The following is a 26,779-nucleotide window of genomic DNA, read 5'->3' on the forward strand; positions in this document are numbered from 1 at the left end:
AAGAGTCGGACACAACTGAGCGACTTCACTTTCACTTTACTATCTTTGATCACATCCCTAAAAATAGTTTAATTGTGTGAATTCTGTTTGCTGTTTTTCACTTAAGATTATGATTCTGTGAATTCTCTAGTGGTCCAGTGGTTAGGACTCTGCCCTTTCACTGCCAAGGGCATAGGTTTGATCCCTGGTCTGGTTACTAAGATACCACAAGCTGCACTGCAGGGCCAAAAAATAAAAAGATTATGATCCTGAGATGTGTCCATGTGGCCGTGTAACTCCTCCTTGTGCACTATCATTCCTACACAATAACATTATATGATTATGTCAACATTTACTTATACACTCTACTATTGATGGTCATTTGGACTGTTTCCACTTCACAGCTATTATGAACGATGCTGCCCTGAATATTCTTGCACAAGCATCTTTATGCTTTTGCAAGAGCTTCTAAATAAAACGTGGTCCCTCAGACCAGCAGCACCAATATCAACTGTGAACTTGTTAAATATGCAGATTTAAAGTGCTCCACTCAATATGCCAGCAAATTTGGAAAACTCAGCAGTGGCCACAGGACTGGAAAAGGTCAGTTTTCATTCCAATCCCAAAGAAAGGCAATGCCAAAGAATGCTCAAACTACCACACAATTGCACTCATCTCACATGCTAGTAAAGTAATGCTCAAAATTCTCCAAGCCAGGCTTCAGCAATACATGAACAGTGAACTCCCTGATGTTCAAGCTGGTTTTAGAAAAGGCAGAGGAACCAGAGATCAAATTGCCAATATCCGCTGGATCATGGAAAAAGCAAGAGAGTTCCAGAAAAACATCTATTTCTGCTTTATTGACTGTGCCAAAGCCTTTGACTGTGTGGATCACAAGAAACTGTGGAAAATTCTGAAAGAGATGGGAATACCAGACCACGTAACCTGCCTCTTGAGAAATCTGTATGCAGGTCAGGAAGCAACAGTTAGAACTGGACATGGGACAACAGACTGGCTCCAAATAGGAAAAGGAGTACGTCAAGGCTGTATATTGTCACCCTGCTTATTTAACTTATATGCAGAGTACATCATGAGAAATGCTGGACTGGAAGAAACACAAGCTGGAATCAAGATTGCCGAGAGAAATATCAATAACCTCAGGTATGCAGATGACACCACCCTTATGGCAGAAAGTGAAGAGGAGCTAAAAAGCCTGTTGATGAAAGTGAAAGAGGAGAGTGAAAAAGTTGGCTTAAAGCTCAACATTCAGAAAACGAAGATATGACATCTGGTCCCATCACTTCATAGCAAATAGATGGGGAAACAGTGTCAGACTTTATTTTGGGGGCTCCAAAATCACTGCAGATGGTGATTGTAGCCATGAAATTAAAAGACGCTTACTCCTTGGAAGAAAAGTTATGACCAACCTAGATAGTATATTCAAAAGCAGAGGCATTACTTTGCCGACTAAGGTCTGTCTAGTCAAGGCTATGGTTTTTCCTGTGGTCATGTATGGATGTGAGAGTTGGACTGTGAAGAAAGCTGAGCGCCGAAGAATTGATGCTTTTGAACTGCGGTGTTGGAGAAGACTCTTGAAAGAGTCCCTTGGACTGCAAGGAGATCCAACCAGTCCATTCTGAAGGAGATCAGCCCTGGGATTTCTTTGGAAGGAATGATGCTAAAGCTGAAACTCCAATACTTTGACCACCTCATGCGAAGAGTTGACTCATTGGAAAAGACTCTGATGCTGGGAGGGATTGGGGGCAGGAGGAGAAGGGGACGACCGAGGATGAGATGGCTGGATGGCATCACGGGCTCAATGGACATGAGTCTGAGTGAACTCCAGGAGATGGTGATGAACAGGGAGGCCTGGCATGCTGCGATTCATCGGGTTGCAAAGAGTCGGACACAACTGAGCGACTGAACTGAACTGAACTAGGCCACAGACCTACTGTATCACAGTCTACTTATTAGTAAGATCCTGAGGACTTCCCTAGTGGCTCAGATAGACCTGGGTTGGATCCCTGGGTCAGGAAGATTCCCTGGAGAATGGAATGGCCACCCACTCCAGTATCCTCGTCTGGACAATTCCATGGACATAGCCGAGTGGGCTACAGTCCACGGGGTTGCAAAGAGTCAGACACATCTGAGTGACTAACACTTTCACTTCACTTTTAGGTAATTCAGTTGCATATTGAAGTGGGAGTATACTTCCAGAAAGGGAAATGCAGAGCCATAGCTTGGTATATCTTCAGCTTTACCAGAATTGTCACGTGATTTTTCCAAAGTAGTTGTACTAACTGACTCTCCCACTAGCAGTCAGTGAATCTTCCCTTGCTCCACAATTTTACCAGTACCTGATTTTTTTCGCCAGTCTGTTAAGTGTAAGAAGTCTCATTATGGTCTTAATTTTCATTTGCATTTCCCTAATTTACAAATGAGAACTTTTTTGTAAATTTATTGGCCAGTTTTCCATGAAATGCCTATTCAAATGTCTTGATCATTTTAAAACCAGATACTAATGGTTATACAGGCAGACCTCTGAGATATTGTAGGTTAAGTTTCAAACCACTGCAATAAAGGGAATATCATAATAAAGTGAATTACATAAATACTTTGGTTTTCCAGTGCATATAAAAGTTATGTTTATATGGTAGTATATTATAGTCTATTAAGTGTGCAATACCATTATGTACAAAAACCAATGTGTAGACCTCAATTTAAAAATACCTTATCGGGACTTCCCTGGTGGTCCACTGGTTAAGACTCTGTGCTTCCAATGCAGAGGGCACAGGTTTGATCCCTGGTCAGGGAACTTAGATCCCAAATGCTGTATGGCATGGTCAAAAATTAAAACAAAATTAAGTTTAAAAAATAAACAAATACTGCATTATATGTATATATGTGTGGGTGCATACAGTTAGAACTTAGATCCCAAATGCTATATGGCATGGTCAAAAATTAAAACAAAATTAAGTTTAAAAAATAAACAAATACTGCATTATATGTATATATGTGTGGGTGCATACAGTTAGAACTTAGATCCCAAATCCTGTATGGCATGGTCAAAAATTAAAACAAAATTAAGTTTAAAAAATAAACAAATACTGCATTATATGTATATATGTGTGGGTGCATACAGTTAGGGTAAAATCAGATGGTCATCAGGAAATTGAAAAATTAATTGTATTTAGACTGTCACATTTATAGAATCCTTTGTGTAACAAAAGCAAAAGAAAAAAAAGAAGGTGATATATGTTTATCTCTCTTATTTTTTTGACTGTGTTGGGTCTTAGTTGCAGAGCCCAGGTTCTCCGGTTGAGGCATGTGAGGTCGGCAGTCGTGGCATGAGGGCTTAGTTGCCCCATGGCATGCAGGATCTCAGATCCCCAACCAGGGATCGAATCCACATCCCCTGCATTGGATTCTTAACCAACGGACCACCAGGGAAGTCCCTACTTTTCTATAAAGAGATCTAGTATTTCGTCCTCTAGTACATTCTAGTAATATTGACATAGTGTCAATAGAACAGTCAGATTTTAGGGCAGCACCAAAAGAATGACAGTTATATATGGTACAAAGGGAAATTTTTGTAAGCCACTTTTGAGGTTGCTGTAATTTTAAAAGATGACCGTTTTAAGTACTTGAGATCAAGTTTAATATCAAAAGTTTAAAATCTTTGAGTCAGTTCAAAAGGAATGGTCAGTTTAGTGGCATCTTCATTCATATTCTAGCTCAAAACTAATTTCCTTCAGGTTCACTCTTGACCCTGTCTACTGGAGCTGTCCCAGCACTCTTTCTACAGTTAAGTATTAATATTTTGCTAGCCCTACTTTAATTCACATGTGTTTGTCTGTTCTGCTGTGAATCTTCATGAAGTCTTCCTATCTTCAATTAAACTCTAGGACAGCAGGGACTGTGTTGAGATGTTCTCTAGTTTTCACATGAGCCCTTTCAGTATGCTGGCAATGTACCAGCACTAGATGGATCATGCTGAATATATGTCTGACCTTCTAATTTGCTGCAACGTTCTTCCAGAGTCAACACTTTCTGCCGATCCTCTTCCCATGAAAGAAGTTGTCTCTGATGTACTGCAACCATATCATTGAGCTCTCTATCTCGATCTTTCAACTCTCCAATGAGCAGCTGCAGCTCTTTCCGTTGTTTCTCAATAGTGGAAATCTCAACCTCTGACCCGATGTTCTAAATACAGAAAGTAGATTCATGTCAAAATAAAACCATCGACATAAATCAGCCAAAGTATATTTTCCGAACAATTATATTGGGTTGGCCAAAGGAATTTTAGGGCCAACTCAGTATCTTCTTTTGCTGCCAATTCAAGGTAGCAACTTGAATCAAGAAATTTTATTTCTTGATTTTAACATGGCAGCAAAATTATGTATATTTAACATATGCTAACATCTACTATGAACTCTGTCTCTATCATTTTCTGTCATACCAAACACACTACTCTTAAAGAACAGGACCAGCTGTAAAACCTCCATTGGTTAATCACAGATAAACCCATTTCTGCATTTTTTTTCTTTGCTGTCAACCCTCCTTGTATCAATCAACAATATTATCCCCCATCTTATACCCCCATCTAGCAATTCTAGAACTATCAAGTAAAGGGAAACAGGAAGTAAATATTGTTTAAATATAACTGGTCCAAATTCAACATACCTACTTAAAAACAAATTTTGTAAAGGTAAAATTTAAAACATACACAGAAGATAAAAGAACAGTATAATGAACCCACATTTGCTCAGTAGCTAGGTCTCACTACTATAAAAAATTTTGCAACATTTCAATTTTCCTTTTTCTTTTTGTTGTTGATAAAAAATATATTTTACTTTTAGATACTTTGGTATGCCTCTCTAAAAATGAACATTTTTATATAACCAAGATCCCATTTTCATACCTAACAAAATTATCTACAATAATTTCTTTTAAGCATACATCATTTGAAAGTCTAGTGCAGTCAAGTTGGTCTCACCTAAGTGGGAATCCAGAATGAGCCACTTGGTGGCTCCAAGACCTTGGGCAAGTTACTTAACTTTACTTTCTTAACCCTTAGTTTCTTTGCTGTGAAATGGTAGTAACACTATTTCAATTTCTTAGAGTCCTGTGGTTTAAGCAAGATAAGGTCTGTAAAGCACTTCCCATTGTGTCATTAAAAATGACACACTATTGTGTCTTTAAAAATTAATCAAGTTAATCTAAAAAAGAAACGGAGAATTTTTTCCAGTCAACCTGAGGATTATAACCTGGGAGACAGTCTTTCAAAAAGCTCTGAGAACCATTCTGCCTGTAAGATGTCAAAACCCAGTTACATATGTTTTCAAGACAAAGGATTGAAAATATATCAAAATAATACATTCACCTTTACACAGTTCAGTTTTGCACAGACAAGGCAAGTGGTGGGTCATTGTGACCCCTTACATGATTGAAAAAGGAATGCTATCTATTAAGGAGTTGCTTGCCAGTTCTAAGAAAAAAACCACCCTTTTTTTTTTTTGTAAGTAGGCATTCCTAGGTCTTCTAAAGGGATCTAGTTAATGTATAAGGGGGATGCACAATACACACCAAAGGGGAGGAGGGTGTGGCTCAAAGTGCAGAGAATATTTTATGTTAAAATTTTCATGTCCTGCCTTAATAAAATTTTGTTCCATCATAACCGATCAACAAACATTAGCTATTATTAACAAATTATTAGCAAGACTGTAAGTCACATTCTGAAGTATGGCACTGTCTCCATATATGAACTAAAGAACTAAAAAACAAAAAACTGAATCACTATGCTGTACACTGAAACTAACGCAACATTGTAAACCAATTATACTCCAAAAAAAAAAAAAAAAGTGTTACTGTTTACCAGAGACCCATGTACATCATTATTGCTTTCTGAATTATAAGATTTGTAGAGAAATAATAATGACGAATGAATTAGTTACTTACTAAACACAGAAAATGGAACTTGAAGTCAAGGAATTCCAAGCCATAAAACTTGAATTCCAGTCTTTGGTAAGCCATTTCACTCACTCATTCACTCAACCAATATTCACCGGGCAGACCAGTTGCTTGGGGCATTGAGCTCGCCAGCCCGGAGCACGGATTCTAACACAGGAAACAACAATGGACCAAGTGTGCAAAACACGTTCATCTCAACCTATACGGACCAGACACACGCACATCTTGGGCAAGTTTACTTTCAAGATGTTTTGGGAAAACTGGTGATTACAGCGCTGCTCCACTCGCAGGTGGCTGGGAAGCAAGGGCAGGTAAGCAAGCGAGCAAGTGTATAAAGAGAAACAACTCTACAGATGCCCATTGGTATATCGTTAAAGTGAGCACCTCGCCTGGGCTAAACAACACGTTTTCATTAAGGTAAGGAAACGGACGTGACGCTCCCCTGCGTCCTGGGTATTGTTTCACATTTTAAGCAGGAACGATTCCTGAGTAACCCCATGCACGTTGTCCCAGAGGACTGCTCTCCGCTCGCCCTGGGACGAGCCGGCGGAAACCGGAGGCGCCGAGGGGCTGCCGCTCACCTGGCGCCCGGCCAGGAAGGAGGCCGAAGGGTTCATAGGTGTTTCCTCCACCCCCAGAGACAGTCGGTGTGCGCAGCGTCACCTTAGAAACGCCATCGGCGCGCCTGCCCGGAGCGGCGGGGGGCGAGCCCCGAGCCCCGGAGCCCCGCGCCCTCGCCGGCCCAAGCCAGCACGCCCAAACCGCCAACCCCGCGGAGCACGCCGGGCCCGCTCGGCCTACGGCGTCGCCGAGGGACCGCTCCAGCTCTCGCGAGACCACACGGAGGCTGGCTCCCTCCTGGCGCGTGCCGCGCTGCCATCCCGGCATTTTATTCTTGAAAGTCTGGAGACTCTCGAATGGTTTATCTGGCGATGTAAAAGCCGTTACCCGCGGCCCACGGAGGACCGCTCCTTCACCACTACTCAGAGAATGATGGAACAAGTGAACGGCCGTCTCTGCCACGTCCTGACCTACGTATGACCAGCTGCTTACAGATTCGCATCTTTCCCTCCTAAACTGTGAGCGCTGTCGCCTTAGCTGCCCTGCACACCCCGGTAGGGAGAACAGTCAGTACCTGGCACTCAAATGATGGAGGCAGACGCCACCTCTGGTAGTAGTTGATAGTCAATTGCTGACCAGCGCCGCAGACAGTTCCAAACTGAGAATCATAGATGGAGAGGAAAAAGTTTCGGTATTTTTTTAACTCTTGATGTAGCTTTTTTGTTAAATAATGAGGTATCTCTTGGGGTGGCCGTGCACCCCGTGGTGTACATCAAATGAGGAGATGCACCTTTTGGGGTAGACATGCCCCCTTAGGGTGGACGTGCACCCACCATTCTGTTCAGCCTGGAAGGGTGCTGTCCCTCTTGACGGGTGCTCGGGCTGATTTCATCAGGCCCTGGATGACTTGATTCCTATTGTTAAATCAGTCCCTATCATAAGTCAGGTGATTCCCATTGATTCAGTCAACACCCTGTACTGTGTGACTCCTATATATTAAGCCAACCCCTAAATCACGTGAGTCGCCGCTGATTAAATCATCTCCCTCAAATACTGTCACCCACCTCCGTCCCCCCTCACCCTTCGTTAAATCGAGTCCTTAAATCGCCTAACGTTCATTAAACCAATGAAACATCTTAGGTTTCCTGACACCACCCCCCGCCCCCCTCCCATTAAATCACCTTACCTCTTGGGACACGCATTAAGGAGATTGATTTAATTAGGGTCACTATATTTACTAAGGCAGATTGAATCAGCAGGTGTGCTGTCCCCCTTGGGGGGTTGTGTACACCCCCCTGGGGTAAGTCAAATGATGATGTACCTCCATGAGGTAGAGGTGCACACCCTGAGGGTCCTGCCCCCTGGGAAGGGGATGGTTGTGCACCATGGGGGGAGACCCTCGGCACTTTATCCTGACAATATTTACCATGTTTTGAGTTGAGATTAAGACTTTCTTCTCCTGTCCATAATCACCCCTTCCCCCTTTTTACTCATTATATAGGAACTGGACTATAAAAAAGTAATGCTTATTATATTTAACCTCTGGTCACCCACCCCTACTGCTTAACCCATAAGATGGCAGTGCTGGCAAGACACATTTGTACTAGTATTTCAACTTTACTTTTGGTTGACTGTGAATTAGCAAAACACGTCCTCGTGTTCATAAAAGATAACCTGAACATGGAAAAAACAAATTTTAAATTTCTTACCTTGGAGCTTCCCTGGTGGCTCAATGGTAAAGAATCCACCTGCCAACGTAGGAGACACCGGTTCGATCCCTGTTTGGGGAAGACCCCACATGCTGCAGAGCAACTAAGCCTGTGCACAACTATCGACCCTGTGCTACAGAGCTGGGGAGCCACCACCACTGAAGACCATGCTCCACAGCAAGAGAAGCCACCGCAATGAGAAGCCTGCAAACCAAAACTAGAAAGTAGCCTGCACTCTCAACTACAGAAAAGCTCTTGCAGCAATGAAGTTTCAGCACTGCCAACATTTTTTAAAAAGAAAAAAAATCTTATCTTGAAACTTTACTGATTTGGATGACACTTGTCTCCTTAGGATTGGCTCATGTTCAGGAGAACCAACAAGACAATGCCTTAGAGTTTAAAAATCAAGAAAGCAAATGCTGACTAATTGTTAAATGACCTATCAATAGATGACTATGCAGTAAGTTGTGGTGGTGGAATGAGAAAGATGAAAAGGAGTGTGGTTGAATGTCAATTTTCCAAGTGAGGAAAATTTTAACTTACATGCTTCTCAAATTTCACTTTTGTAAAATTTGGGAGTTTTAGGAAGCCCTAAAATGTCATTCTTTACCAGCCAATCACATGCCTAATATTCACTTTAAAGGTACAAGTATACGAAGCAGTTAAGAAATGAGGCTCATTTTTATGAGTTATGGTTGCTAAGTACCAACTGAATGTGGGTAAGAGAGTTATTATGACTAGCTGCAAATCAAAAATCTTAGTATTTTAAGGTAAAAAATCTTTAAAGAGAAAATATAATTAAACAGCATCTAGTTATACACTAATTCAAATTGATGAACTCCACAGACTCATTCCAGTTTCTCTACCATATTTTCTAAGTAAAGGCATTTAGTAAATAACAGAATCTAAAAGGTATAAATTGTTTTTAAAAAATTATTAATTTTTAAGAATGAGAAAGCTACCATGGATTATACCTAAGTGACAGCTGACTTAATGTTATTTAACAACTATTTAACAACTAAAAAGGAATTTAAAACCATATATTGCCAGCATTTTTTTAAAAATAAGACACTACATACCAAAACTATATTTGTATTTGAAGTTGCCAGCTTAATCATTGTAAATCTCTTACACATATAAGGCTGTTTATTCTTTTTGCTAAAAATACTAGATTGTGAAAGTATTTACATAATAAAAGTATACATAAAATGTATGAATTCAACTCAGTCCTTGAACTATATATATATATATAGTGTGTGTGTGTGGCCATGCCATGAGGCTTGTGGGATCTTAGTTCCCTGACAAGGGACTGAACCCAGGCCACAGCTGTGAAAATGCTGAGTCCTAACCACTGGACGGCCACAGAATTCCCCTTGAACAATAGGTTTTAATCAGAGATTAAACAGTTGCATTTTAAATTTCAAGTCAAAGAAAAAGATTCACACATATACACAAGGACAGTTTTAATCCTGCATTTTCCTGCAGTAACATCCACTGTGGCTATAAATGGACTGAAACTGCATTTGCCAAGAACTGTGAACATTAAGAATCTTTACATGAAGTCACGTGTGTTGATACAAGCACATAGACATCTTCCAGCACCAAGAGAATACATACATAACACATATCAAGTGGTCTTAATGGATAAATTTGCTTCATTAGATAATTTTATTTAACTAAACTCACAGTTGATGCAGAATTTCATTTTCTTAATTTACATCTTTATTTATACATTCTTCCTAACGTTTCAATACTCAAAAACCCACTCATTCATTCAAGATGGTATTCTGCATGGCAACAGACAATGGGTTCTAACTTTCTTAAAAGTGTCAACAGCAACTTAAAATACCACTGAGTCTTCTTTCCAATTTGTAGCACCAGACTTAGGACCTTTATAAAAACAGTTTAAATTCATTTAATATATTCATTAAGATTCACTGACTGCTTCTCTTCTGAGAAAAACACATTTCAATTGCTGCTTCCCAGACTATACTGAGCAATGCTGTATATTATTTTCAAGTGACTAGAAGAATTTCACTCACATAAATTTACAGCCAGAACAAGAACTCAGGCTCTCTGAATGGTTGTCCACTCAAGACGATGAAAATAATGTATAAAATGGATTTGGGTGTCTGACCTCCTACTTAGCATTATCAAACACCTTTCCAAGTATTCTTAGACAGTATTTTTAAAATATAAGCAAATATCCTACCACATGACACACCATCATTTCTTTAACCATTTCCCAACTGTTGAATTTATAACCATTTGCGATTTTTTAAATATTATGAGTAGCACTGTGATGAACACCCTCATCCATAGTTTTAAGCAGCCATTATATCTTTAGGATAATGCCAAAGAAGTGGGTCAAACAGTGCAGATGGTTTTAAGGCTTTTAATATACTTTACTAAATAATCTCCACAACAGCTCAAACAGCTGTTACCAACAATATGTTAATATGCCCACAAAGTGAACTTGGTTGGTGACCATGAAGCAAATTCAACCATACATCCATGAGATATTCAAGCATCTCAAAACTACCACACCAAATAAGCAAGGAGACAGTTATTACTGGTGATAAAGCCAAATTCAAATCTTTAAAATATCACTCAAATTAAAAAAATCATTTTTGATTAAATTGTATTTAAAAATAATCAACAGAAAAGCTTTCCACAGAAAATCTAGTTTTTCCAAAAATAAAGTTAAAAAGAAAGAGAAAAGTCAGTACCAAATGACCAAAAATTTTTATTTGACTAAATTCTATCTCATGCATAAGCATGACAGTCTCTCCTGTTTATTAGACTTTGGCAATTAAAAAAAAAACCAAAACACCAAAAAACAAGCAGCCTTGTACAGAACAGTGAAAATTCCAAGGGTGAAGGGTAGGCTACAGTTTTACTGTAGGATAAATATATATATTTTTAAAAGGCCTCTCTCCCTTTGGCCACATCAACAATCAGCTCAGATCATTAAATACAGACACATTTTCAAAATCACTTCTTCACTTCTCCAAGATCTTCAATGCTATCATCATCCACCTATAAAACACAAATAATTACATTTAATGAGCTGTGCTTAGCAACTAACATGGAAGCAACTGCTTTAGTAACTTACTTCTATAGATGCACAGGTTCCAAATACTCACCTCTGGCCATTTTTCCTGAATGACATCAATAATATCATCTGTAAAGTCTCCCTGAATGATGATTTCATCCTCCCCTGTTACTGAGGCACCACAGGAGAATTTCTGAGCAAAAAATCTTTGTGCTTCTTTAAGATCAATTTCTGTTATTTTAAAACAAAGAAACAGTGAGACTATAATTGGAATCATGTCAAAGATATTTTTCCATTTTGAAATTTAATCTGCATTTTAAATTCATAAAACAGATCATATTAATGGGTTTCATGTTCCTTTCAGAACAGTAATTACAAACTACCCATAGGCAGTCATCTGAACAATGTAACATTTTTAAGGTCAGATAAAGCCTCAGTACATAAAAATAAGATCATCCATACTATTCCTGATTCATATAGTAAGACCAAAATAAATCCAGGAACACATGAATTCCAACATTACATATACACTTCCAAGTAAACGAAGTTCTTGTGGTTATCCCTTTTTACAAAGGAAGACACTCTACCACTAACCACCTTCCCTCACCCTCTACTGTCATCCAGAGGGGACAGGTCATTTTGCAACTGTTTGGCTACTGAGACTGGGAGGGAAAGAGGAGCAGTGCTGGTAGACCTTAAAGGGAAACCTGTCCAGCCCTCATTTTAGATAAAACGTGCACAAGCAGAAATTCTGGAATGAAAAAAGTTAAACCATTCCCCTCTGCAAAAGATTTTTAAGATTTTAAGTTTGACTATAGTTAGAAATCAAAAATCTCATTTTGTATCCTTCTTAGCAAGAAACAGAACTGTAAAATTTTCATGATACTAGATTAAAAAGAGAGAATGAAATGAATTAATGAATAAAATTCACAAATTTTAAACATACTTAAGCTTGAACTCACCAAAAGTTGCAAGGCCACACACTCTTGTTACATATTTCTTCTTTGCTCTGGGAATTTTGGCTATCGTAACTTTTTGTGGTACAGTTTTCTTTTTCTGTTTTATTTGACCCCTTCCACCTTTATTTATTAAGAAACAGTTCAGGATTAGTTGTTTTATCATAAATAGAGAATACTATCTTTAAATATACTGATTTTCAAAAGGTATGAAATATTAATTTCTAAAGTTTCTTTTTCTAATACAAAATTCATGATTAATATAAACACAGGCATGAGTATTCATTCAGTCAATACATATTAAGTAGTATGTGCTGTGCGCTGCACTAAGGGCTGAGGACACAAAGATGAAGAGAACAAAAACACAGCCCCTGTCCTCCAGAGGCTCTCAGTCCAGGGCAAGGAGACAACAGGTTAAATTACAGCAGTCTGGTCTATACTGAAATAGGATCCATGAACACAGCACTACCATAAGCTCTGCAGAGGAACGGCTTACTCTACTTTCAGAGGACAGAAAAAGTTTCCCAGAGAAAGCCATCTAAGTGCCTGCAGAATAAGTCCTTTTGAAGGGAAAAGGGCTGGTGGGGATATAAAAAAGGAAACGAGTACAGAGACAAGAAAGGATGCTGTAATTGAGAACTACACTTTGTCTTTTGGTGTGTAACAGGAAAGTAGGATTTATTGGTTGGCGTAGTAAGGAAAAGACAGTAGGTTCCCATGAGTGCAGGGCCTGCCACTTGTCCAGGGGGCCATGGTTAGGGTTGTACTTGACCCCACAACTATCTGGGACGAGCCGCTTTTCTGCCTCCATGTTTTCAAACTCATCCACATTAAACTTAGTAAATCCCCAGTTCTTGGTGATGTGGATCGTCTGGTACCCAGGGAACTTGAGCTTGGCCCTGCAGAGCGCCTCAATCACATGCTCCTTATTCTGCAGCTTGGTATGGATGGACATCGCAACTTGACCAATGTGGACCCTGGCCACTGTGTCCTGGGGCTTTCCAAAGGCCCTTCACATACCTGTCTGGAGCCTAAACTGGGGTGGTCTCATTAGGGCGGATGCGAGTGCCCACTGGAAAGGGCTGTCTCCTTAGGGCAACTCATACAGGCCACAAGCTGAATACACTACAGAGGAGGTAGTGTGCTGTTCACAACCACTGCACACTGAGCCCCACGGGGAAAAGAGCATGGTTGGCTTAACTGGCTGCAAATACACTTGTCTGAAGGAAGCTTATGATATGTAGGAAAGAGAGCCAGATAGGCAAATATTATATACCAGTCATTTAAGGACTTCCCTGGTTAGCTTCCCTGTGGCTCAGAGGTTAAAGTGTCTGCCTCCAATGCAGGGGACCCGGGATCGATCCCTGAGTCAGGAAGATTCCCTAGAGAAGGAAATGGTAACCCACTCCAGTATTCTTGCCTGGAGAATCCCATGGTCAGAGAAGTCTGGCAGGCTACAGTCCATGGGGTCGCTAAGAGTCGGACACAACTGAGCAACTTCACTTCACTTTAAGGACTAGTACGTCAAGCTCTGTTATACTGCAAATAAAAGAAGCCAGCAAACAAGTGACTATGCAAGAGTGAAATCATTAATTTATGGTCTGTCAAGATCATCATACCGTGTGGAGGGTGGGTCTGTGAAGAGCAATGAAAGAGAGGCCACTGAGGAGGCTTCTACATTAGTTCAGGCAGAAACTAATCAAAATCTAAATAAAGCAGTGGCAACAGCAATGGCCACTAGGCACAGAATAAACAGAGAAAGGAGATGAGATCACAGAATTCAGAACTGATTCAAAGAGGCAAAAAGAAAGAAGCCAAAATGGCTCTCAGGTTTAGGGCTCAAATGACTGGATAAACTGTGCTGTCGTTAATCAAAAAACAAAAGACGCAGATTTGGGACTTAAGTAAGTTTACTTTGGAAGTGCTGTGTTTTAAGTGCTTATGGGACTATGCGCATTTCTAGTCTAGAAACATGACCCAGGACTAGATTTGGGAGTTCTAAGTGCAGAGTTGGGGCAATAGTTAAGGATGCAGAAGAATCATCCAGGGAGGATATGCAGAATGAGAACGTAAGTGCACAGAGTCCTGGGAAACACCATTTTTTTAAAGGGACAGAAGGGAGAAGTCTGCACAGAAGCCTGAGGAGGAAAGAAAGCAGAACGAAGGAGCAAGGACAACACTTCAGGAAGGGAGCACTCAGACGCGCTCTCACCACTGAGCAACCCCCCAGCCATGTGTGACCCTGGTCAGAGGAGTTTCAGTGGCATGAAAGCCAGGTGAGGATAGACTGAGGAGTCAAGACTCAATGACTGAACTGAAAGGAGGCTAGCTGAGTCTAGTCTTAGCGAGGAAGTCTAGCAAAGAAGGGAACGGGGAGGAGAATATGGCAAAGAGAGACACGAGTTCTTGGCGGAATGTTTTTTGTTTTTAATGCGAAGTCCTAGAAAATATTTATAAGCTGATTTTAGTCATGGGAGAGTTAATTCAGGAAGAAACAGGCAGGGATAGGATACAAGGCACAAGAAATTCATTTTAGAAGGAGAGGTAGACAAGTATATTCATCAGTTGTGAAAAGAAAAATTCAACTGAGCTGACAGAAATAAGGAGAGAACAAAATCTTTTATAAATGTCCTCACTCTAATTAAATAGAATACACATATTTTTATAAGGTAACAAAGTTTTTAAGTCATAAACAAGCTGGCTGGCTGCTTTTTAATGTATATACATGGCAAATGAAACACGTTTCCTTGGGTCCAATTTACTGATAGAGCAAATCATAGGAAATCCAGTCATCCTGAGAACGATCCTGTACCCCTCTGTATGGTATTCACATAGAAGGCAGTAACAGGAAGATGTTATTCAGTTTGGGAATGCTTTCACTTCCTATTTCTTCTAGTGGTTGTTGTTGTTTAGTTGCTAAGTCATGTCCAACTTTTTTGCAATCCCACGGACTGTAGCCCACCAGGCTCTTCTGTCCATGGGATTTCCTAGGAAAGAATACTGGGATGGGTTGCTATTTCCTTCTCAAGGGGATCTTCACAACCCAGGGATTGAACCTGCGTTTCCTGCGTTGGCAGGTGGATTCTGAGCTTTCTGGGAAGCTCTATCCTAGCAGTATGTTTTGTGTAAATCAAATCACGCCTCACCTCTCTTTTGTTTTTTCTTCTCTTCCTCTTCCCCTGCTGTTCCTTGACCCTCACTAATTCCAGCTTCTTGTTTGGGTGAATTTTCTAGATGTAAAAACAAAACCCTTATAAGCACTGACATCACTTCATATTAACATGAAATTACCCCTGAGAAACCTCATACACAAATAAGGTATTTTTTAAAGTTTATTTATTTTTTAATTGAAGGATAATACCTTTACAGATAAATAAGATATTTTACCAATAAGTGAGTGTAACATTTATAAAGTCAGTGATTATATTCCTGGACTCCTATCAGGCCTGATTCTGAAGTCATTATGGTAAGTGTATGGTGACAGAAGCCACATTAAAGTAGCATAAAACCCTCAAGACTCGACAGGAGTGTTTAGCATCAAGCATACTGATTCTGTTAACAGAAAGCCTGGTCCTTAATATTAAGATACGTCCTAGGCAAGTCACATGTTCAGGGACCACCAGGCAGACTGACTGTTACATCAGATTTGAGGGTGCTTATCCAATCACAGACGGACCATGTTGTCTCAGGGGTTGTGCCGCATGGAAAACTATCTGAAAATCAAAGCAGCAAATAGCAGGATAACATTGGGTATACGCCCTGTTTCTGGCCCAGGGTTTCCTTTCTTCTGCTACTGCCTTCATTTTTACCAGACTTGTAAGAAAAGCCATCAATTTGTTAACTGAGAAAATCTGTTTTTCTGCAGTTTTCCTTACCTTTGGCAACAGCAACTCTTTCTAGTTGCTTCGGTCAGAAGTCTAGCTGGCCCTTTTCCTCACATCCCACATGCAACACATCAGGAGACCCTGTCAGCTCTACCTTCAAGACATGTCCAGAATCTGACCACTTCTCACCACCCCACTGCTACCATCCAGGACTAGGTGGTCATCCTCCTGACCCAATCACTGCAAGAGCCACCTACTTGATCTCCCTGCTTTGCTGCCTATGCCTCTCTTCAGTCTTTTTTTTTTTTTAGCCACGCCATGCAGCATGTGGGATCTTAGTTCTTTGACCAGGGATTGAATCTGAGTCCCCTACATCCCTGCTCTGGAAGCCCAGTCTTAACCACTGGACCACCAGGGAAGTCTCTCTTCAGTCTATTTTAATATAGCAGCCAAAGATGCTGTTGAAACAAAAGACGTTATCATCATTCTTCTGCTCAAACTGCTCCAAAGGCTTCTCATCTCATTCAGAAAAGCCAAGACTTGCTCTTTAAGACACAGTCCTTTGTTACTTCTCTGACTTCATCGCCTACCTTCCCCTGACCACCTTCCCACCAAAGGAAAAAAAAAAAAAGGCCACCTTGCTGTTTTCTAAATATGCTGTATGTGGTAAGTGTTTGCCTCAGGGCCTTTGCACTGGTTGTGCTATCTGCCTGGAAAATTCTTCACCCAGATATTCAAAGGACTCTCTCCCTCACTTATTTTAGGTCTTTATTCAAATGCCATCTTTTCAGCAAAATCTTTGAAGATTTCAAATTCCCTCCCCCTAAATTCTTATCTTTCCATTCCCTGCTTATCATAATTTAATGTATTTATTTCATTTGTCTTGTTTTACTTATTTTGTCTCTACTTCTATAATATAATTTCCAAAGACCAGGTCTTTTGTTTACTGCTTTATTCTCAGCATCTAAAAGAGTGTGTAGCATATAGCAGGCATACAAGAAATAATTTGTTAAGCAAATGAGTGAAAATATATGTTCCTAAATCATTTACTCTTTATATAAGAAAGTTGATATTTTGACCTATCCTATCCAGATAAGACTCATGAAGTGGTCTGTGATTTTATGTAAGAAATCTTAATTAAGCCAAGAACTTAAAACAGTTTTAAAGTCAATAGATATATAGAGTGATACAATTCTGTTCCTACTAGAGGACTTTTGTATCTTTAAAATAATGCCCTACATGCATCTGTTTCAGGTGTATAGGCTTTTATGAAAGAAAAAAAAATGTTCATACCTACAGTAAGTTTTGCAAACTCATTTGGAAAATTCTTCTCTAACCATTGTCTACATTTAGCAACATCAGGCATATATTCACAGTACTAGAGGGGGGAAAAGAACAAACTGAGTCACAACAGTATATTTTTAATCATTTTAATTAAAAACTCATTCCCTGTGCTTGCTATTTATAGAATGATAAAATCAACTACTCCCACCTAATGTCTCATCCACAGAAAATCTGTATTCAAACAGGAAATGTCCCATAAGAAATTAAAAATTAAAACACACCTCCTCACTGTAGCAATTTATTTCCTTTCCGACAAACATAAGGGCCATTAGAAAAAGGAGGAAACAGACAAAAATAACCACAAACATTTCTTGCTTCAGGCATATAGGCATCTCATTTTTATGATCTGCCCACAGAGCCTGACTTAGAAGCTTATCAACAGAAAGCCTTACACATAATTTATGCTTTCTATTCTCTGTTTGGATGTTAAACTTTGACTTTAAGGTTACTCGTTTTATTGGCTGACCATGAGTTCTGTGCAAAAATCCAAACTATGTATAGCCAAGTGCAAAAGACGCACACACACACAAAGTCTAAAAAAAACAATTTGTAGGACCATAAAATCATTCTAAACCAAAGTCCTCTGTAAAAGGTTGAAACTCTGCCAGCAAATAACAGAAAATGAAAAATAACAAAATGAAGTTCCCAAGCTAGCTATAAAATCAATGACCTCAAATTAAAAAAAAAAAAGAATTTGAAAAGAACTTACCTCTGTTGGTAATGAACAGACTGGGGAAATGGAGAGAAAAGAGTTGAAAATACAAATAAATAAATAAGTACACACACACAGGACTTATTTTTAATTTGACAAAATGCTTCATTTCTATTTTTCCCTATAACTTTTCTATACCACTTTTCAAATACTACCCCCATCATGTGCTTTTTTTGAGGTTAATGGCACATGGTTAGTAGAGATACTATCTTGATTTGTTTTTTTGATCTAAAGAACAATGTCTCCTTCAGTTGCTAAAACATCAAACTATACTATCTGGCATGTCTTACGGTTTTACCACAACCACTTCAATGGGTTGGAATCTAAGCTAGGATGGGAACCATTACCCATGCACAAAGCTTAAATGGAGCTGGTTATTTCTTTTGATAACTTCACTAAAACAGCCGCTAATTTCCGTTCATACTAACACATTTACAGACTTCAGCAGCACCTCTGCTACCATTTCTATCCAATAGTTTTCCTCTTCTTTTCATGTTATGCTATACAAGATCATGAAACTGAATTTCCTTCCTTCAAAGGGAGGTTGGTTCAGTCTTGTCACTAGATAGCCTGCAAAGGCTAAGGGACTAGAAAAACTCAAGTTTCCCAGTTTTAACTATAACTCTATTACTGGGTCAACTGCTTATTTTAATTTTTAACGTGAGGAATGGACTGGTTCAGTGGCCCCAACACCTTGAGGCCTGTGAGGGAGAGGACAGGTAGTACACCATTACCAGTAACAGCAATTACCATCTACTGGGCACATCCCAGGCACTCTGTTATACTTTGTATCATGTTTCATCACCACAGCCTGATAAGGTAAGAACTACCATATGTTTATTATGATTGAGAAAAATGAGACTTAGAACAAGTAATTCATTTGCATCTGGTTAGATCAAGATTTGAACCCTGGTCTGTTTCTGAAGCTCATGCTGGTTTACTCAATTAGATCACAGAACCTATCAAGGCAATGCAGCTGTGTACCAGCCCATCAGTCTTTTAAAGATGAAGCCCTGAAATAGGTTAAATAGCTCACCCAATGACAAAAGTGGTAATGTGGCAGAAACTATTCGATAAAATGCACCATCTCTTTATTTCAGTTTAGAGTTTCCCACTAAAGCTCTGTCTGCTTAACCAGAGCTCTCTAATCTTCACGGTTCAAGTTCAATCACTAGTAGGAACAAATATTCAGCCACACTTTCAGGATATAATTACAGGTTAAATACCATTACTGCAAACTCTAAAATCATAAAATTTTGTACACCATTTCAAATAATATTCAGTTCAGCAAAATTCTAATATGAAAAAAGTTGGACAAATCTTCCAAGTTTCACATTATTTGAGTCAATTTTCCTCCACAGATGATTTACTATTTGTAAACTATAGCTCTTCAATGAAAATACTGAGTAGTCACCAGCTTTACATCACTAACAACCTGATCTTATGTACCTGCTGATGATATATGAAGAACAAAGTCCATCATCCATGAAACCTTCTGCTATGGTCTTCATGTTTGTGTCCCCTCAAAATTCACAATGTGGTGTTATTAGGAGATGGGGCCTTCGGAAGCATTATTTTATTCTTTTCAACAGCCCGCTGAGGCAGGCTCTGTTATCCATTTTCTGGATGAGGAACTGGCCAAGGTCACTGGCCTGGCTTGACCAATCCTGGCTAAGCCAGGATTCAAACTCAGACTGACTTCAGATTCTGAAGTCTCAGTACTGCAGACAAATGTCTCCCTGGAAATGACCCCATCCCACGTACCTTTGTTTTTCACTATATTTCAACCAGCATTCTGCACCAATTAGCTCCTTTTTTTTCCCCCTCTACCCTGAAAATAGCATATTAAACCTTGCCCCCATAGTACTCTTGCCTGGAAAATCCCATGGATGGAAGAGCCTGTAGGCTACAGTCCATAGGGTCACAAAGAGTCAGACACGACTGACTGACTTCACCTTACCACCTTTCCTTGCAAATTCTACCTATTACGTAAGGTTTCTCACTTCACTTTCCCAGCTTCCCTTCAAACAAAGATCCCTCCTTTTCCTAAAATCCTAATTAACAGCTCTGGTCAGTACTATTTAATTTACCACTGAATATTCCCTAAGTCCTTCTCCTACAACTAGACTTTAAACTCCTTAAGGAAAAGGTAATCCTGTCTCCATCCTAGTGCCTGGAATATCAATACAAACTAGCGAAATAAAAATAAACCTTTCCCAAAAAGGTTAGGGACCTCTGGTGACTACTGGTGAAATATCACTGGGTTAGATGCATACTTAGTGCAGTTATTCAAAGCCATCTCAGAAGTGACATAAGCAACTGAAAAGGATGGCTTTCATATACTGTATTTCATTAATTCTTTCTTCTTTTCACTTTTATAGGGATGCATCCCATAATTATGGCATGTCAATCTTAAAAAATTTTTCTTCCTCAGTGGAACCTAAAATAATGGTGCATCTTATAACATACGGAGTCTTAGATTCAATGAATTAGGATACAAAGAACGGCAACTCATAACTACGTCTGACAAGCAAGAATGAATAAACTAAACCAGTATACTTTTTTGATAAGAGCACTTACTGTATTATGTTCTTGTATTCATTGCTGAACCAGCTTTATAGGAATTATCTGACTTCAGATGTAATCACCATCTTTATTTTACAGACCTTAAGAAACAGACCTCTAACCCTTAGTGAAATCAGGTAACTTGCCCAAGGTCACAGAGCTAGAATAAAGCAGGAGCGGCTGGTAATGCCCAAGGTAAGGATGCAAACCCTGGTCCATGACTCCAAAGTCAACCTTACATAAAGTTCCCCTGCCTACTCTCTGGGATATTTTATACTCATTTTATTTTCTTAATCAAAGATAGTAAATAAATGATGAGTCGATACAATTTTTCAACTCAGTGACATCACTTCTCCTTTTATAGTACTTAAATTCCAGAAGAAATCTCTATTACATTCACAGAAGGTAAGGTCCACAAGAACAATGACTTCTCCTAACTTAGTTATTATTCAGTCTCCAGCACACAAAACAGTTAGGCACGTAGTAAGTGGCCAAAAATATTTACTGAAAACGATAATATTTACTTGCCCTTTACTTTACTGTCGTATGTCTTCAAATTTTTCTGAACCTTTTCAAGATGCTAGTAAAATTAGTTATTTCCAATTAACAAATATTTCTGAATTGAAAATGAGGAAACACACTCAAAGGGGAAAAAAAACCCTGATCCACATTTTATTAATCAACTGTCCTACTGCCCATCACTCCAGTCTCATCATCTTCCACTTGTTATTACACTATTCCTACACTACACACTATACTCATACAAAACTGCTTATTTCTCCACAGACAAGCTTTTCCTTACACAGCTATTCACTTCATCTAGGATGCATTTTCCCACTCCCTCATCCAGTCATCCCTGAGAGTCAATTATCTTACAAGAAGCCCAACTTTAACGGCCAGACTGGAAAGTTACTTTGGGCTGGAATAATCTATTTACACATGTCTATTCCAACCGGACTGAAAATTTCTCCAGGCCAAGTAGCAAGACACAAGTCCCACAGGTTGGGAAAATCTGTTCATCCATGCCTCCTCTTCCCCAACTCCCAATTAAAGATTCACCAAATGACAAAGATGAAAAAATTACTTGGACCAAATGTGAGGCCACTGATCATAACGTATAAAAATATGGTGAGTAAAAGCCATTTTCTGCCTTCCAACACTTACCTCCACAGTAAAGGACTCGAAGTGGGTAATCTGCATCTAACTTGGTGTTGCTCCTCTGGTCTCCTCTGCAATCATGCCCACCGGATTCAGAAATGTCAGCAGCCATTTCAAAACCTGTCAGAAAAGAAAATAACACAGCTTCACTATTTGGGACCAAGGCCCTGAGAGAAACACTGTTCAAGTGTAGCCTTGTCTTCCAGTAGAAATCCCCCCACCCCAAATCTGTTTCAATTCTCTGCTGAATGAAAGGTAAAAAGCTGGATCCATAAAATATGAGTAATTCTGGGCACACCATTTTCCAGGAAAGCGAGCGACAACAGTGAGATTCATAGCAAATGGACCATGACAACGAGGGGCGGGGCGGGGGGGTGCACCGGTGGAAGCAGCAGCAATGGGAAATAAGGATGGGGATAGTGACCTCGGTGGAGGCAAGGCAAAAGGTTTAGGGGGTGATTCGGAAGGGATCCAAAGTACAACAGAGAAAGGCCACGAAGCAGCTGAAGGGGCTGGAAAAACCTACGAAGAGGGGGTGAAGAAGGGGTGGGTCGCCGGAGGCGCCCAGAGTGCAGGGTGTGGGGGCGGCTGGATGCCAAGAAAGGGACGCTTTAGAGTCGGGAGAGGGGATGGAAGTGGGAGAGGGCGGGGAGACTAGAGTCTGAGGAGACAAGAATATGGGCAAAAGAACCAGAAAGGAGCAGAATGTAAGAGGACTAAGGCGACAAGGGCGGTCAGGTGTGAGGGCGCGACCTGAAGCGACAGGGGCAACCCCGGGGACACCAGAGCGGCCCATGTGGGCGGGGGTGTGGAGGCGCCCGGCCCGGCCCCCTTCCGCCGGACAGCACCTCAGCTTCCTCACGCTCTCTACAAGCTTCTCCGAAGCGGGAGAGGCACGAGGGGTTATTACCCAGGCGGTCGCACAGCCTCCACCGCCTCCGCTCCTGCCACTACCGCCAGCTGAAGCGACACATGCGATTCCTCTTCCCCAGCCAGAGCCGCCCGAGAGCGCGTCTACCAGCGGCGGTCCCGCGAGATAATAAGCCTTTATCGCGAGACTCAGTGGCCGCCGGGCGGCTGTCGCGAGAAGCCTGAAGGCTGGGGCGGGGAGGAATTGGAGAGCATGCGCATTTCGCTCAGGGGCGGGGCCAAGCAGCCTAGAGGCTGACAGCCAGTAGGCGGTGCTCGTTACTTGTGGGAGAGGGTGGGTGATCCGCGGTCGCGGCGCGAAAGGGGGCGCTCTTTGGAAAGCGAAGACTGCTTACTGCTTGCTGCTGAGGCGGGGACGTGGCCGTGCCCCTGGGGTCTGGAGTGCCTCCTTCAGTCCTGACTAACCTCCAGCCTATTGGATGTCATTCCTCCGCGGGGAGATTGCAACTGGAAAATGCGTTTGGTTTAATTTCAACGCCCTACCCTATATTGGCGGAATTCTTTTTAAAAAGACAGTGTCAATGCTATTCCATTTTTCTCATTGCCCTGCAATCTCACCAACCTAACAACTATTTTCACAGCTTCCTGGTGTTTACTGATCCTTATATGTGTTTTAAATTGGAATTAAACTCTCCCACGTCACTGTAGGCTAAAGAAGTATTCACAACCTCAAGATTGCAAGTTAGGTTTTACTTGGCTGGAATTTTAGGGCTTCAAGCCTAGGAGGCAGCGTCTCAAGTTAACCCTGAGAGAACTGTTCTGGGAAGGACAGAAGCCAGGATATACAGGCATTTTGCAGCAAGGAGCAGGTAGTCTGAAAACCAAAAGATTATTGTTAATTAAAGAAAATCAGGTATGTCAAGTAAAGAAATTAAGTGATTTTTCTGTGTGAGAGTAGATGCAGGAGTCTGGGCTTATTGAAATCTTTCCTTTAATATACACGTCAGCTACCTGGGGCCAATATCCTGTGTTTTCCCATCCTGAGTTTCCTCAGTGCTCATTGTAGGGAGTAGCTGTAGTCTGATGACTGCTAGATGGCAGGTATTTTTTTCCTTCCCAAGTTCCCTCAGGGTTCACCAGCTCATAGTTTGGTGGTGATGATGACTGTGACGTCCTTTGTTTACTGATACTGCAGGAAATAGTCCATTTCTCATCAGGTTTTCACACATGGTGTGTCTTGTCTTTGCTTCCATCTAGTTGTTTCATTTTGGGAAAAACCCTTCATATCCATTTTCAGCCTGAGTCCTATTTAGGAAATGGGAATAACACTACAACAGTTGAAGAGATGTGGGTTAGGGAAATGGAGACCAAAAGTGCTTTGTAGATGTTGGAGGTGGTTCTTTTCTATTTTGCTGTTTCCTCCACTCACATCTGTCTCATTCTCCCCCTTCCCTACAACTGCATTTGCCACCACCAGTACCACCCTTAAATTGCTCAGAACTTTGTCTGTATGAAGCCATCTAGCATAATCTTTTGCACCAGAGACTATGACCTCTACTCTGATATCTTTCTTATATAAATGAGTGGTTTCCCCCTCTCGAAAAAGAGCATCAATTCTAAAAGATAGTAAAAGATCTTGTTTCTAAGCCTATTCGATTCCAATAATAAAAGCTTCCATTTATTGACACTTAACATGCCAAGAACCTGTTCATTTGGAGATCGAGTCCAGGTGACTTCATTTCATAAAACTTGGGTTCTTACTATGTGCCAGGGGCTTCCCAGGTAGCACAGTGGTAAAGAAGCCACCTGCCAATGCAGGAGACACAACAGACGTGGGTTCAATCCCTGGGTCAGGAAGATCCTCTGGAGTAGGAAATGGCAATCGGCTCCAGTATACTTGTCTGGAAGATTCCATGGACAGAGGAGATTGGCAGGTTATAGTCCATGGGGGTCTCAAAGAGTCAGACACGACTGATAACTGAGAATGCCCTAAGTGCTACATGCTGGGGAAGCAGTGAACAAGAGACAAAGTCCCTAATCTTATTGAGCGTGACAGTCTTAGAATTACAAAATCCTTACAATGTAGTGACTGTCTCTAATTTCCAAATAGAGGGTAGAATCGAAGCTCAAAGATGGGAATGCATCGTTTACCTATGCTTAAGATACATAGCTAGTAGCATGTTAATGATCTTAAGACATACATATTTTTACATTTTCACATCTCTCATATCAAGATGTATTGCATGGGATGGAGTCTTCGCATTGTTGTTTTAGTTGCTAAGTCATGTCAGACTCTTTGTGACCCCATGAACTGTAGCCTGCCAGACTCCTCTGTCTATGGGATTTCACTGTGGCATAGTTTAATTCAGCAGTGTTTTTCCTTTCTTAGTGATGCATCTTGCTGTCAGTGGCATCTTAGACAGGAGGAAATATGGATAAGTGGCCAGTCCTGTGTAGCAGACCTAATGTCTTCAGTGCCATTCCTCATGCTTTTCCTGCTCTGCTTTGTAGAGAACGGGGTGTTGACTCCTATGACTGAATTCCCAAGCTTTCTTTTCCCTGAGATTCCAGCTAGTTCAGTCACTGGGAGGCAGTAATGAGACCGTGCCATCTTCTTGGGCAACGTCTCTAGCAGCGAGCTGGTTCTTCCTCTGCATAATCTAGGCATCTCAGCTTCTGGGCTCCTGTGACATCGCCCCTTCCCTAGATCTAGTCTCTAACCTACCAGTGGTGATTGATGGCTTCTTGGTGCTGATTTCTGAGTGGCTTCACCATCTCTATTTAGCTTTTAAAGCCCTGAATGAAATTCCTCTCTGCTTTAAATCCTTTGATAGTATTTAAATACTGTTCTCTAGGTGAACTCTGCCTGACATTGTTGGCATTCAAACCCAGAGCTGTACTTCCTCACTCACTCATCACAACCTGTCAGCATTCAGGTAATAAAAGGAGGAACAACCTATTGAATAAAGAAACAGCACAGTGGTTTCTCACCAGGAAGCCACAGACTCTGAGAGGCAGGGGAATTATTGCAAAGAATACAGGAATCCAGTTGAAGACTAAACATTGTCAGGAAATTGGCTAAATATCTTTCAGCCTTAAGTATTACTATTTTTCTAGTGTAAGTTATAGTTTTGTTCCAATGAAAGTCCAAAGGTTGAATCTGATGGGCTTGTTTCCAATCGCATCCATTCCTAAATCAATCACCATAACTAGTCAAGCTCTGAGACAAGTGTCCATTTTTGGAACTGTGTTTGGAATGGGAAAACAGGTTCAGTTCAGTTCAGTCAGTCGTGCCCAACTCTTTGCAACCCCATGAATCGCAGCATGCCAGGCCTCCCTGTCCATCACCATCTCCCGGAGTTCACTCAAACTCATGTCCATCGAGTCAGTGATGCCATCCAGCCATCTCATCCTCTGTCGTCCCCTTCTCCTCCTGCCCCCAGTCCCTCCCAGCATCAGGGTCTTTTCCAATGAGTCAACTCTTCGCATGAGGTGGCCAAAGTACTGGAGTTTCAGCTTCAGCATCAGTCCTTCCAATGAACACCCACGACTGATCTCCTTTAGAATGGACTGGTTGGATCTCCTTGCAGTCCAAGGGACTCTCAAGAGTCTTCTCCAACACCACAGTTCAAAAGCATCAATTCTTTGGCGCTCAGCTTTCTTCACAGTCCAACGCTCACATCCATACATGACCAATGGAAAAACCATAGCCTTGACTACACGGACCTTTGTCGGCAAAGTAATGTCTCTGCTTTTTAATATGCTATCTAGATTGGTCATAACTTTCCTTCCAAGAAGTAAGCATCTTTTAATTTCATGGCTGCAATCACCATCTGCAGTGATTTTGGAGCCCCGAAAAATGAAGTCAGCCACTGTTTCCACTGTTTGCCCATCTATTTCCCATGAAGTGATGGGACCAGATGCCATGATCTTCGTTTTCTGAATGTTGAGCTTTAAGCCAACTTTTTCACTCTCCTCTTTCACTTTCATCAAGAAGCTCTTTAGTTCCTCTTCACTTTCTGCCCTAAGGGTGGTGTCATCTGCATATCTGAGGTTATTGATATTTCTCCCGGCAA

General features: G+C 40.8%; 2 protein-coding genes and 1 non-coding gene across 3 annotated transcripts in view; all 3 read right to left on the bottom strand.

The window, feature by feature from the left end:
• CCDC62 (coiled-coil domain containing 62) overlaps positions 1 to 6,637 on the bottom strand; it is a 40,906-nt gene extending 34,269 nt beyond the window's left edge. The window contains 2 exon segments of the mRNA XM_068989780.1: positions 3,990 to 4,182; positions 6,531 to 6,637. Coding sequence (XP_068845881.1) covers positions 3,990 to 4,182; positions 6,531 to 6,566 — 229 coding nt within the window. The 5' untranslated portion in view covers positions 6,567 to 6,637.
• Positions 6,638 to 9,690: 3,053 nt separating this feature from the next.
• DENR (density regulated re-initiation and release factor) lies at positions 9,691 to 22,849 on the bottom strand. Its single transcript, XM_068989975.1, has 8 exons — positions 22,744 to 22,849; positions 21,840 to 21,953; positions 18,108 to 18,127; positions 17,348 to 17,432; positions 15,377 to 15,460; positions 12,237 to 12,353; positions 11,366 to 11,505; positions 9,691 to 11,258 (listed from the first exon to the last, which is right to left on the bottom strand). Exons 2-8 carry the CDS (start codon positions 21,943 to 21,945, stop codon positions 11,214 to 11,216), a joined length of 597 nt encoding a protein of 198 aa, XP_068846076.1. The 5' UTR covers positions 21,946 to 21,953; positions 22,744 to 22,849; the 3' UTR covers positions 9,691 to 11,213.
• LOC138094230 (small nucleolar RNA SNORA70) lies at positions 13,311 to 13,440 on the bottom strand. The gene has a single exon (XR_011146253.1). It is a non-coding gene; the product is annotated as a small nucleolar RNA SNORA70 (small nucleolar RNA).
• Positions 22,850 to 26,779: the final 3,930 nt, after the last annotated feature.

The sequence above is a fragment of the Capricornis sumatraensis genome, chromosome 17 (genome assembly GCF_032405125.1).
Source record: "Capricornis sumatraensis isolate serow.1 chromosome 17, serow.2, whole genome shotgun sequence".
Lineage (NCBI taxonomy): Eukaryota > Metazoa > Chordata > Mammalia > Artiodactyla > Bovidae > Capricornis > Capricornis sumatraensis.

Excerpts from the sequence above, each read along its gene's own strand:
- DENR (XM_068989975.1), bottom strand. The coding sequence starts at position 21,945 with ATGGCTGCTGACATTTCTGAATCCGGTGGGCATGATTGCAGAGGAGAC. Across the intron at positions 15,461-17,347 it reads GTTTGCAAAACTTACTGTAG|AAAATTCACCCAAACAAGAA; the intron begins GTATGAACATTT and ends TTTTACATCTAG. Across the intron at positions 11,506-12,236 it reads GTGTGGCCTTGCAACTTTTG|AAATTGATCTTAAAGAAGCA; the intron begins GTGAGTTCAAGC and ends TTAAAATAACAG.